The 14,568-nt window shown below is 43.8% G+C and overlaps 1 protein-coding gene across 1 annotated transcript; it reads left to right on the plus strand.

Moving 5' to 3' along the window:
• Window positions 477-2,700, plus strand: LOC109832689 (probable trehalose-phosphate phosphatase 6). The gene is made up of 11 exons (XM_020400094.1): window positions 477-490; window positions 579-719; window positions 824-895; window positions 979-1,077; window positions 1,175-1,228; window positions 1,358-1,459; window positions 1,558-1,635; window positions 1,794-1,863; window positions 2,014-2,084; window positions 2,224-2,316; window positions 2,460-2,700. Exons 1-11 carry the CDS (start codon window positions 488-490, stop codon window positions 2,526-2,528), a joined length of 852 nt encoding a protein of 283 aa, XP_020255683.1. The 5' UTR covers window positions 477-487; the 3' UTR covers window positions 2,529-2,700.

Genomic DNA, 14,568 nt, shown 5'->3' on the forward strand with positions numbered 1-14,568 from the left:
GTGGCAGGCGGCGGAGCATGGGCTCATTCCTCTGGTGCCCTCCCGATGCTGGGCCCCACCCGCGAAATGAAGGGGCGAGTCCCAACTATAAATCCACCCACTCAACCGCTCCAAACTCCCACAAAAACAAACGCGGAAGAAAAAACCCATGAGATTTGAGGGAAAACAACACCTTTGTCTACTCTGAGAGAGAGAGAAGAGAGAGAGAGAGAGAGAGAGAGGAGATCGCCGGAATGATGACGAAGCAAAGCGTGTTCCGGAGTGGTGGCGTTAACGGTGCGGCGGTGCCGCCGGCAAGATTTCACCGCTTCCCTACCCCCGCCGAGAAGCGCGGCGCGCGCGCATGAGGAAGAATTTTTGGCGCAGTGGAGCTGCGCCGCCGAGGTGCAACGGCGGTCGACAATGCGTGGTGGAAGCGATAAGCTCCTCGCTATCTCACTGCTAAAGCGGCGGCCCCCATCATCGTTCGAATGAAAATAGCACATGGATGGTCAGTGTTCTGGCTTTATCCAATTATTCGGGCTTGCTTTTACCCGATGTGGGACTAAAATTTGGTTTCTGTTTTTGTTCGTTTGCAGTTGAGGCATCCGTCTGCTCTTGCCATGTTCAATGAGATCACCAACGCTTCCAAAGGGAAGCAGATCGTGATGTTCTTGGATTACGACGGCACCCTCTCCCCCATTGTCGACGACCCGGATTGCGCATTCATGTCCGAATCGGTGAGCCGATCCATTCCGCTCTTGATCTCTCTCTGTTTCTTCCCCTCCCCGCACCTTGGAAATAATTTTTTTGGGAAGGATATTAATGACGGAATTTTGTTTAGATGAGGGACGCTGTTAAAGGTGTAGCCAAGTATTTTCCAACCGCCATCGTCAGCGGTCGATGCCGAGACAAGGTACATTCCCTCACATTCTCGTTTAGCCCATTTCGATTCTTATAGTCGAGCTAACATTTGTTTAATCCGTTCATTTTCCGTAGGTTTATGATTTTGTGAAGTTGGCAGAGCTTTACTATGCCGGCAGCCACGGCATGGATATCAAGGGTCCTGCTAGAGGTAGAAAGCATACCAAAACAAAGGTAGCTTATAACTCTCAAATTCCCAACTTTCTTCTATAAGAAATTCTGTTTTGATGCAATTTCCTATATAATTTTCTTGAATTTGTGTGGCTTACAGGCGAAGGCTGTGCTTTTTCAGCCAGCTAGTGAGTTCTTGCCCATGATTGATGAGGTGGGTGTATCTTTATTTATTTATTTATTTTTTATTTTTTTGTTTGCATCGTGCCGTCTTGTATAAGTTTGTTACATATGGGCCGGATTAATACTGGAAGTTGATTGTTGCTGGGTCTTCTTTATGAAGGTGTACAAGGCTCTAGTGGAGGGAACTAAGGGCACCCCAGGGGCCAAAGTGGAGAACAACAAGTTCTGTGTGTCTGTCCATTTCAGATGTGTTGATGAAAAGGTCGATAAATTATTCCTTTTTTATCTCTGAGCACCAACTTCATATTTTATGCCATAAATGGAAAATTTACATTTTTTTTCTTCCGTTGTGGGGTTCAGAGATGGAGTGCATTGGCTGATCAAGTGAGGTCAGTGCTCAAGGAGTATCCTAAGTTGAAGCTAACTCAAGGGAGAAAGGTACCCTTATCTATATCTCTAGAGTTTTTATTGGTTGTCATTTCGTTAGATATTGCTTTCTTTTGGCATCTAGATTATAACTCTGAATGTGACTTGAGTTGTTATTAACTTGGGGGTTTTTTTTGTTTTTGTTTTTGTTTTTGTTTTGAATTGGTCAGGTGTTTGAGATTCGTCCTACTATTAAGTGGGACAAGGGCAAGGCCTTGGAGTTTTTGTTGGAGTCACTTGGTAAGCTCTAAGTCTTCATTAAGATACATTACATCAGCATCATTTTCATTGAGAAACCTGTCAATTTATAGTACGTTGTGCCGGTTGTTAGTGCATAATGATTGTAGGGTAGTTCTAATTCTTTTTTATTCTTCGTATGTATTACTCTAGGATTTGCAGAGTGCAACGACGTATTGCCTGTGTATATCGGTGACGACCGTACTGATGAGGACGCTTTCAAGGTAACAATACCGGCAATATGATCATTCTTAATTTGAAAAAAAAAAAAAACTTAAGTAGATGTCATTATCTTGCTTTAGCTATAACTAATGATTAGTGTCGCTAATACTGCATGTATCTTTGTTTTGTGCCCTGTATTAGGTTTTGCGCGATAGAGGACAAGGCTTCGGCATCCTTGTTTCCAAATTTCCCAAGGAGACGAATGCATCTTACTCTCTCCAAGAGCCATCTGAGGCAAGTGCTCTCTTTAGCCTCTTTGTCTAGTGCTTTGGGATATTATGACTGTCCTCTTCAAATAAAGGACCACTTTATAGCAACTCATTGTTTCGAAACGATAGCAATTTGCTAATGTTGATGTTTTTGTATGGTTTCTATAGGTTATGGACTTTTTACATCGCTTGGTTGAGTGGAAGAGGCTCTCTGTGAAGCGGTATCCTAGAGTGTAAATATGACACAAGGGTATCTCATGACCAACCACCCCCCATGAATAAAAGGGGGTGGGGGGGAGTTTGAGTATGGAACTTAGAAATAAGTAGTATATGTGTATTCAATTAGGTAGGAGAAATCAACAAAATTAGACCCCCACCTTTGTATTTTCCCCTAGCGTTTTCTCTTTCGTAAACCTTCTAGGGCTTGAAAGCATTGCAAGTTTAGCTTTCTTGCCCTCCCTATACATGAAGCTATGTCTTGTAATTAGCTCTATGTACAATTAGAAAGGAGAAATATCAACTGTATGTTTTTTTTGTCTACCTTTCTATATGGAACGTGAAAAGTTATTGCATATCTTTCTGTGTGATTGTTCTTGGATTAAGTGGGTCACAAGCTATTATTCTTGGATTAAGAGGTTCACAAGCTATTAAGATATCAGTATGGTTAGAATCTTTGTAGATCATGAAGGATTATGATTCTCAAGAATATATGTGATTGTTAATCAATGGGTGTTATTCTTCTAATAGTTTAGTCCTGCCAAGCTCGTTTGGTGTCTTCTTTCGAGTATATAACACATGGACCATGACATGATACATAGTACATCAATCTTTTTTTAAAAAAAATTTATTGCAATGCATGTTACAATTAGTAAATTGCTCTGTTTTAGCTAGGGTACTTGTTGTGTCTTGATTGGTCTTTTAATTATGCACCCTAGTAGTTTGATGGAAGTCGAAGCATATAAACTTCTACTTGGGGATTCCACGAATTGTGTTCTGTATTTCAAGTAGATTGCAACGTAGTGGTTGGTTTTTAAGAGCTAGAAAAGGCAATGTAGCTCAAGTTTTTACCCTCGTAAGTTGCTCTGTTTTAAAACTTGGTGCGCTTGCCGTCTCCTAAATAATTATGGTACCTCTGCTAAAAGTTGAAGCATAACCTCTAAACCCAACTCCTATTTAATCAATTGAATTACTTTGCTGCTTGTTCACTAGTTAAATATTTTGGAGCTTCAAACTTTTTCCTGAAAACAAAAAATAGACTGTGGGCATGAATTACTACAGTAACATTGAAAAGAACACAAACAAATTTCAAACAAGTAAATTAAAAGGATGCCATAATCCTATTCTGAGTAGTGTGACTCTTAACAATTAGGAAGAGTGCGTTGGGTCTTCTAACCTCTGTACCGATTTAAAAATAGAGACGAGGAAGAGAAAAAAGAACAATCACAGTGAACACGTAGAATTTTACGTGGTTCACTTCTCAACGAGAGAAGCTACGTCCACGGACGCCGTAAAAAAATGTTTCACAATTCTCAGGTTAGTTTACAAGCTGTCGTAATCACCTATTTTATAGCATAGGGTTCTTACAAACAAGAATCTCAAACAGACCAGAAAACGAGCCCAGACCCAAACCTGAGTCGCGGTTGACCGCCAACAATGGCGCGGTCGACCGACCAGAACATCAAAATCTTAGGAAACCAATTACAAGGTCCGTGGTCGACCGGACCTAGCTTCGCGGTCGCCCGACCAGAATGCAGAAACACACCCTATAGTGTGCATGTTTTCCGGTCAACCGGACGTTGCCTCGCGGTCGACCGGACAGCACCAAAAGCGTTGCCTGCTTCATTTTTTCTGTTCTTGCATGTTTTTCTCTTCAATACAACGAATAGGGCTGAGTCTGATAGTTTGGCTCCACATAGCCAAACAATCTCCCACTTGGAGACTAACTTTCAGTCTTTATGACATTTCCCTGCGGCAACGACCTCACATATTATCAAGTAATGAGTCCAACTGAAGTTGAACACAACTTCAGTTTCTCCATAGTGACAGTCTTCGTAAGCATGTCATCCGGGTTCTTGCTTACTTGGATCTTCACAATCTCCAACATGTCATTGTAGGCTGTCTAAAAATCACAATAAATAGCTTATCCCCCATCAAAACACCGATGATGGAAGTTATAATCTGACGACTTCCAGAAGGCTACAATTTGAGGACTTTCACGTAGAAGGTTACAATCTGACGACCTTCACAACAACTAATGAAAGCCCCAATTCAACAGCCTTCACAATCAACATCGGGAGTTACAATCTGACGACTCTCATATTTTCAAGGAGCCAAGACGAAGATTACAAGAGGACGATCTGTGCAAAGCTCTAGCAAAAGAGACTACAAAATGACTTTCTCTTCATATTAGAATGCAGATATCTCTCAAACCGTGAGGAATTTGGCAAAACGGAGAAAGCGAACCGAAGCCTTTGGCTTGGTTCGGATGGCCCCGTCTCGTCGAGATAGCCGATTTTCATATATAATTCGTCTAATCTAACTCTGTGACGCAGAGTTAAAGCACAAACGCACACCTAACGTGCGTTCTTCAACTCATCCATGCATCCCAAACTCTTGACGCAGAGTTGAATTCCAACGCACAAGCGGCCTGTGCGTTCAGCCACTAACTTTGCGTCTTAGAGTTCATCATGCTGAGCGGCCTGTGCGTTCAGCCATTAACTCTGCGTCTCGGAGTTCATCATGCTGAGCGGCCTGTGCGTTCAGCCTAAAACACCCTAACTCTGCGTCTCAGAGTTCATTACGCTGAGCGGCCTGTGCGTTCAGATACTAAAATAGGCCCAACTCTGCGTTTTTAGTCTAAAAACGCAGAGTTCGGGCCATGAACGCTATCTTTTAGCGTTTGACTCATTCAAACAAGAATGGAACAGTTCTAGAAACTGTTTTCCCCCACGATTTGAGGGATTTCCGCCCCACTTAGGAGCGGATTAAGGGGGTAGTTACCATCAGTAACCCCCCTATAAATATCAGAAACTCAATTGATTTTTGGAGGGGGGGAGCTGACTTTTTGGGGATCCTTGATCGAGCATCTTGCCGCGTTCTGCAGCAACAAGGAGTTTTGGAGACCAGCAACAGGAGCTTCTTCCTTGGCTTATTAACCGAACTTTCGGTTAAAACTTGCTCTGCAAGTTCTTCTAAAACTCGTCAGAGTTATCAACTCGATCAGAGTTCAAAACTTGCTCTGCAAGTTCTCCTAAAACTCGTTCAGAGTTATCAACTCGATCAGAGTTCGAAACTTGCTCTGCAAGTTCTCCTAAAACTCGTTCAGAGTTATCAACTCGTTAAGAGTTATTTTCAAACTTGCCACGCAAGTTCTCCACAGCGTCAAATCGTGAGGAGATGACATCGTTCCAGTGAATCAAAACGTTCGGATCGTCAACGAGAAGCAAACTCGACGCGAGCATTCGAGGGAGGCATCTCATCGCCACCGTGAAGAACCCAGAATTAAACAAAGGGGAGAATCGAATTCATTCTCCTCTCTTTTGTAATCGGAATCCAAATTGTAATTGATTTTGAGAGGAATACAAGTCAAATTTTTCTTTCATTGTCTTTTTACTACAAATTTCCAACCAACAAAAGATGGCGACTCCGCTGGGGACTAGCTTCTCTGACAAAGAAGTGGTGGCGCAATCCGACATTCATCTCACTGGAACGACCGTTGAAACTCTGATTATCGAGTTTGATCAAGCCAAGTACGAAGAGATCCTCTCCTCCGGATCCCTTAGCCCCAAGGCTATGCGCAAGATCCACAAAGTTTCCGAGGAGACTAAAGCTCCAGTTGTAGCCAACTCATCTAAAAACTATCTCCCATGGGGGTTGCACTGTTCATACAGTCCCCTCCCTAAAGGAGAAGAGTCGACTTCGGCACGACTCCAAAGCCGATCCTCCAATCAACGCGAACTCCGCGTTTGCGAGCCTCAACATGAGCTCTGCAGAAGCCAAGCTAAACGCAACCCTCAGGTGTGCGTTTCCCAGATAGAACGTAGCCTTCAGAGGCACGTTTCAATGCCAAGACGCAGACCTCAAAACTGCGTTGATTTGGCAGAACGCAACTCTCAGGAGTGCGTTTCAGAACCCAAACGCAACTCTCAGGAGTGCGTTCTATCATTTAAACGCAGACATCAAACCTGCGTTGATCTGGCTGAACGCAACTCTCAAGAGTGCGTCCCAGAACCAAAACGCAACTCTCAGGAGTGCGTTTCACAAACTGAACGCAACTCTCAGGAGTGAACTGAACGCAACTCTCAGGAGTGCGTTTCACAAACTGAACGCAACTCTCAGGAGTGCGTTTCTGAATCCGAACGCAGATCGCAGGACTGCGTTTCACTAGCAAAACGCAGACTTTGGTCTTGCGTTAATCAAGCTAAACACGACCCCCGTGTTCCTTCTTTGGAACACGATGTGATTCGTCGTGTTCAAAATGATCAACATGGATTTAAAATTCATGTTTACCAAGAACCAGTCCCATCCTTTAACGGACAGGGGGTTCCATCTCTACCCTCACGCTCTGTGAGAGGTGCCAAGGAGACTAAAGCTCCAAAGGTTGCTCCTATGCCAAAGGAAACCCTCTCCTTTAGTCGCCGAGATTACTCGAGCAGCCCTACCTCTAAAGGAGTGGGCTCAGTTTATGCCAAACGCAGCCCTCAGTGGTGCGTTGTGCAATCAAAACGCAGCCTTCAAAACTGCGTTGATTTGGCGGAATGCAACTCTCAGGAGTGCGTTTCAGAACCAAAACGCAACTCTCAGGAGTGCGTTCAAGATCCAAAACGCAGACTTACAAACTGCGTTAACCAACAAAAACGCAACCGGCAAAGGTGCGTTTCATCAACAAAACGCAGACTTCGGTCTAGCGTTAGTAAAACAGAACACGACCCTCGTGTTTCTTCTTCAGAACACGATGCGATTCGTCGTGTTCAAAAAGATCAACGTGGACTCAAGATCCATGTTCACCAGGAGCCAGTCTCATCCTTTAATGGACAGGGGGTTCCATCTTTACCCTCACGCTCTGTGAGAGGTTCATCCCAAGTCTCTGACTTGCGGGAATTGCTGTCGATGTTCAACCGACCGACGAATGTCGTTTTGCTCAATAATCGACGACATCATCACAGGAAGAAGACTTTAGAGGTTGAATACCTTGGAGTCACTTCTAACATGGTTGGTAGAGGGAGATCATCAACCCTTAGTTCTGACGAGTCAGAGACAGATCATTCTCCAAGCGTCAGAGAAATCACTAACGAGTTTGAAGGAATCTACCAACGTACTCGGACTCGAACAGGAGCCATTCCTCCTATCAACTATCAGAGTTTAGCCAGAGGAACTAATTCCGATGACGAACACTCAGCCATTGCAGAGTCCCAGTCATCAAGCTCTTTTGTTGAACATAAGAGCTTCGCTTATATGACGGGAAACCATGAAGATCTCGCAAAGAGACTTGATGAACAGGAGGCCATGCTCAAATCTCAGCAGGAGGCCATCAATGAACTCATGGCCATGTTGACTCAAATCGTCGCAGACAAGGCCAAATCTCAGGAGACAGATTCGCCGCTTAGGCAAGAATCTTCCCGGAGAGGAAAAGCGTCTTCATCCCGACCTCACACAAGCAAAGGGAAGGGAAAAGTGGTTGATGATGCGGCTTCTGACCAAGAAGCCCACAGCCTGGAATCTTCCTCTGATGAAGGAAGAGAGACTGAGAACGAGCAGAATCTTCAGTCTGCCAAAATGGAAGAATTGGAAGCCCGCCTTAAAGCCATTGCTAACAGAAGCGAGCTCCAAGATGAGGGAGTTATCAGACCCTATCCTGCCGAATGGGATGCAGCCCCTTATCCTCCAAAGTTCGAGGTCCCGACGCTACAAACTTTTGACGGCACGGGATCACCGAACCAACATATTTATCATTTCAAGTCACAGACTGGAAATATAATATCGAACGATGCCATACTGGCTCGATTGTTCATTGGCACCCTCAAGGGAATTGCCTTTGAATGGTTCAGGAAACTGCCTGCGGGCTGTATCCAAAAGTGGGCGGATCTAGAGAGACTCTTCCTGTCAAGATTCTTTGAAGAGGATACAGAAGTCTCCATCCATACCCTTCTTGCTACTAAGCAGAAGAAGAGGGAGTCCGTCAAAGCCTATGTCAAAAGATTCCGATCCATGGCTCTCCGGTGTTCGTCAGGTATGACACAATCTACCTTAGTAGAGACCTGTCGACACAACTTGCAAACCGACCTCCTAGCCCGAATAGGAGTTGCAGAATGCCGTTCTTGGAGACAACTAATCTCTCAAGGCGAGCAGGCTCAAAAAATCATTGCCAGGATCAAAGCTGAAGAACAAAGTAGGCAGGATCAACCTGAGCAATCGGACCAAGCCCAACCTTCTCCAGAGCAATCGGACCAAGTCCAATCTCCTCAGTCAGAAGGGGAAGATACTACGGCCACTGAAGCTAATCCTCTTCAGTAGGATGCCGGGCCTCCAACAACTATCACGTTAACAATTACCTCTGATAGTCAAACTCATCAGATAATGGCCTACCTGGTGATGTGATTCTATTCCGACTTCATGGATAGTGCCCCACTAGGTGATGTGCCTTGTCTACCTCTTTTTTATTCCCCTGCTAAGTCTTCATCAAGACTGGGGGTTGGTTACTTGGAATCCACTGGATTAAGAGTAACGAATCTTTCACATCGTCGAGTTAACATTACACTTCTGACGATCATCATCCCCACAGAGTATGCATTCAGTTTGCATCACTCCAAATTCTTGTCACGTTAACAATACACCTCTGACAAAACCCACTTATCAATCCTCGTCAATAGGATGATAAGTCCCCAAAGTTGCTCCAATTGCAACACAAATCCTGTCACGTTAATACTACACCTCTGACAAAACCCACTTATCAATCCTCGTCAATAGGATGATAAGTCCCCAAAGTTGCTCCAATTGCAACACAAATCCTGTCACGTTAACACTACACCTCTGACAAAACCCACTTATCAATCCTCGTCAATAGGATGATAAGTCCCCAAAGTTGCTCCAATTGCAACACAAATCCTGTCACGTTAACACTACACCTCTGACAAAATCCACTTATCGACTCTCTTCAATAGAGCGATAGGTCCAGGTTCGGATGGCCCCGTCTCGTCGAGATAGCCGATTTTCATATATAATTCGTCTAATTCCGACTTACGGTTTGAAAGTTATGACCTGTTCTTCGCAGCAAATTATGTTCTGAGGTCCGTCTGCAAGACTGGACTTCATCAGAACATTGGACTTAGCCTGAAGCCCGCCAAGCCCGCCTAAGGTTCGCCTCTGCATTACAGAGTCAAAGCGCACATGCTCAACTCTGCGTTTTCAACATCAAAACGCAGAGTTAATCGCTAAAACAGCACAACTGTGCGTTTTCAGCCTTTAAACAGGCTCAACTCTGCGTTTTCAATCTAGAAACGCAGAGTTAATCTTTAAAACAGCACAACTGTGCGTTTTCAGCCTTTAAACAGGCTCAACTCTGCGTTTTCAATCTAGAAACGCAGAGTTAATCTTTAAAACAGCACAACTGTGCGTTTTCAGCCTTTAAACAGGCACAACTCTGCGTTTTCAGCCTAAAACGCAGAGTTCATCTCTAAAACAGCACAAACTGTGCGTTTTTAGCCTGAAACAGGCCAACTGTGCGTTTACAGGCCAACTGTGCGTTTACGGCTCAACTGTGCGTTTATGGGCTCAACTGTGCGTTTTTAGCCTGAAACAGGCCAACTGTGCGTTTACAGGCCCAGTTGTGCGTTTTCAGCCTCAGCTGTGCGTTTTCAGCCTCAGCTGTGCGTTTTCAGCCTCAGCTGTGCGTTTTCAGCCTCAACTGTGCGTTTTCAGCCCAGCTGTGCGTTTTTCAGCTCCAGCTGTGCGTTTTCAGCCCCAGCTGTGCGTTTTTCAACCTCAACTGTGCGTTTCAGGTCCAGAAACGCACAGTTCGAGCCCAGAACGCTGTTTTCAGCGTTTAACTCGTTCAAGCACGATTTGAACGGTTCCAGAACCGTTTTCTCCCCAAGATTTTAGGGGATCACTACCCTATCATGGAGAGATTTATGAGGGGCAGTTACACCCCATTAAACCCTCATTAAGGAGATATTTAAGGGGCGGTTATACCCTTAACCCCCTATAAATACCTCAAAACTCAACTGAGTTCGGGCTGGGATTTTGGCTTGGGAGAGAAGGCTTTTGGCTTTTTGGCTCTCGGCTTGAATTGTTGGAGTTTTGGGAGACCAGCAACAGGAACTTCTTCCTTGGCTTATTAACCGAACTTTCGGTTCAAATCAACTCTTTTTCAAGAGTTCAAACTCGTTCAGAGTTATCAACTCGATCAGAGTTCAAAACTTGCTCTGCAAGTTCTTCTAAAACTCGTCAGAGTTATCAACTCGATCAGAGTTCAAAACTTGCTCTGCAAGTTCTCCTAAAACTCGTTCAGAGTTATCAACTCGTTAAGAGTTATTTTCAAACTTGCCACGCAAGTTCTCCACAGCGTCAAATCGTGAGGAGAAAATCACGTTCCAGTGAATCAAGACGTTCGGATCGTCAACGAGAAGCAAACTCGACGCGAGCATTCGAGGGAGGCATCTCATCGCCACCGTGAAGAACCCAGAATTAAATAAAGGGGAGAATCAAATTCATTCTCCTCTCTTTTGTAATCGGAATCCAAATTGTAATTGATTTTGAGGGAATACAAGTCAAATTTTCTTTCATTGTCTTTTTACTGCAAATTTCCTACAAACAGTCATCATCCAAGGATGACCTTATGAAGTGATAACGAATCTGTATATGCTTGGTCCTGGCATGAAAAGCTGGGTTCTTTGCCAAATGAATGACACTCTGGCTATTACAGTGTAAGACACTCTTCTCATTTTATGTCCCAACTCCTCTAATAACCCCTTTAACCATATCATCTCCTTGCTTGCCTCTGTCACAACAATATATTTTGCCTCTGTAGTCGATAAAGCAACGATCTTCTGCAATTGGGAGACCTAACTGATGGCAGTAGTACCTAATGTGAACACATACACCATAGTGCTCATCCTCTGATCTATCTCACCAGCAAAGTTTGCATCAACATACCCCCTGCAGGCCCAACTTGCATCTCTTGGAATCCACTTCACTACTTCCTAGTGCTGTTCTCCTGGATCTAACATGAATCTACTTACAGCTCCCACTGCATGGGAAATGTCAGACCTCGTACACACCATGTCGTACATAAGATTTCCAATGGCTGAAGCATATGGAACCTTCACCATGTAGTCTTTCTCCTCATCAGTCACTGGACACTGCTCCCTAATCAACCTGAAATGACTAGCCAAAGGTGTGCTAACAGCCTTAGCATCACTCATCCCAGAACCTCTCAAGCACTCGTCTAATGTACTCGGCCTGAGATAGCCACAGTGTACCTAAAATCCTGTCTCTGCTAATCTTCATCCCTAAAATCTGCTTCGTTGTACCTAAGTCCTTCATGCCAAACTCACTTGACAACTGCTTCTTCAACTTCTTGATCCCACCCATATCTGAACCGGCTACTAGCATATCGTTGACGTATAGTAGCAAGATAACGTAACTGGTATCAAGCTTCTTAAAGAGACAACAATGATCAGCATTGCATGTGAGTATCCATTCCTCTGCATGAACCCATCAAAATTTTTGTACCATTGCCTTGGAGCTTGTTTCAGACCATGAAAGCTCTTTTTTAATCCGCACACCATCTTTTCTTTGCCTTTCTGAGTAAATCCCTCTGGCTGCTGCATGTATATCTCTTCCTCTAAGTCATCGTAGAGGAAGACTATCTTCACATCTAATTGCTCGATATGTAGATCCTCAGTTGCAATAATGCTCAGAACCAATCTGATAGTAGTCAATTTGACTACAGGAGAGAAGATTTCTGTGTAGTCGACTCATTCTTTCTGCTGAAACCCTTTGACCACCAATCTAGCATTGTATCTCTTGGAACCATCATGCTCCTCCTTGATTCTGTACACCCATTTGTTACTCAAGACTTTCTTTCCCACTGGCAACTTCGCAAGCTCCCAAGTCTTGTTAGAGTTCAAGAACTCCATCTTATCTTTTATAGTAAGCTCCCACTTGCTCGCATCACCCACTCGACATGCCTCATCATAGCTTTCTGGCTCTCCACCATCACTCAACAATAAGTAGTTCAAATGAGACTTGGACTGTAATGATGGATACTTCGGAATTGGCTAGGGTACTCTAGTTGTCCGCCTCAACTCTCTGACAGGTGGACCAGACTCTACATCTGCATCTGTCCTCTCTGAAGTAATCTCCTCTATCATCTATTCTTCCACCTCTTCTGCTACTTCTTTTGCCTCATCAAAACTAGCCTCAAGGTTGCTCCCATCTGGAACATCACCCGGCTCGAAGTATACAAGCTCAAACTACACTGAACTAGTGGACTGAACAATATCACGATCTTTGTAGGGGACTACTTCATTGAAGACAACATCCCTGCTTCTGATGACTTTCTTGCTCTGCTCATCCCAGAACTTATAGCCAAACTCATCACCACTATAGCCAACAAAATAACATTTTAAAGATTTAGAATCGAGTTTGCTTCTTATATGATCACTCAAATGAACATATAAAACACAACCAAAGACTCTTAGATGAGAAAGGTTTACCTCCTTTCCGCTCCATACTTCTTCAGGTATTTAGTGCTCCAAAGGTACTGATGGTCCCCGGTTGATCAGGTAGGCAGCTATGTTAACTGCTTCTGTCCAGAACTGCTTTGGAAGTCCTGCTTGTAGACACATGCTTCTGGCTCTCTCAGTCAATGTCATGTTCATCCGTTCTGTAATGTCGTTCTGCTGTGGTGTACCGGCACTACCCTCTCCAATCTGATGTCACTATCATAGCTGAACTTCTTAAACTCAGAATCTTCATACTCATCGCCATTATCTGATCGCAGCTTATTGATCTTCAAACTTGTTTCATTTTCTACCATAGCCTTTCACCTTTTGAACACTTCGAACACTTCTGATTTGTGTTTCAAGAAATAGACCCAAGTCTTCCTCGAGTGATCATCTATGAAGGTCACAAAATACAACCTTCCACCAGTAGACTGGACTGATACTGGACCCCCACACATCTGTATGAACTAGCTCAAGCTTCTCTTCCTTCAAAGTTCTGTCAACTCTTTTGAAGCTTATTCTCTTCTGTTTTCCAAAGATGCAGTTTTCACATAAGTCAAGACCAGTCGACCTCAAACCTGGTAGCTTTCCATTCGACCACATGACCTTTAGCCCATTGCTGCTCATGTGACCAAGTCTTTTGTGCCATAAATTTGGATCTTTTTTGCTCTCAACCACTGTAATGGATCCACATGCATCTGTTGTCATATAGAGAGTCACACTCTTCGTGTCACGGGCAACAATCATAGACCCCTTGGTAACCTTCCACGTATCACATGCGAATGTTGTTATATATCCCTCTTTTGCCAGCTGTCCTATGGAGATTAGATTCTTCCTCAAGCTAGGAACATGCCTCACATCATTCAACTTCCATACAGACTCATTGAGGTTTATCTGCACTACTCCTTTTCCAACTATATCACACGCCTGGTCATCACCAGGGTAGACTTTTCCTAGATTTCCTGGAACATAGTTCTCAAATAGATCTCTATTTGAGGTAGCATGAAACAATGCTCCTGAATCCAGCACACATGATTCTGTTTTGCTCTCTAACGAGCAAATGAGGGCATCATCTGATTCTCCCGATGCAACGTTCGCTTCAATCTTTCTCTCCTTGTCTTTCTTGGATTCCCTGCACTGATTCTTATAGTGCCTATACTTGCCATAGTTTTAGCAGTCAATCTCTTTCTTGCTTTTACGATTTTTGGATTTTGACCTGCTGTTCCTCGAATTAGGTCTCCCACGACTATTTCCTCTATTCATGTTTCTGTTTCTACCTCTACTTTCAACATTCAGTGCTGACACTCAACTAGCGACTCCTTCTTCTTGCCTTCTAATCTCATCGGTCATAACCATGTCAACAATCTCTGAAAACTTCAGTTTTGATTTTTCAAATGACCCGCTAATCGAAATAACGGTACCCTTCTAGTTATCAGGCAACTGACCAAGTATTAAGAGGGCTTGAATTTCATCATCGAATTTAATATTAACGGAGTTTAACTGATCTGTGATCTCATTAAATTCATTAAGGTGATCCTTGAATTTTTGAT

This window comes from Asparagus officinalis, chromosome 3, assembly GCF_001876935.1.
Source record: "Asparagus officinalis chromosome 3, Aspof.V1, whole genome shotgun sequence".
Lineage (NCBI taxonomy): Eukaryota > Viridiplantae > Streptophyta > Magnoliopsida > Asparagales > Asparagaceae > Asparagus > Asparagus officinalis.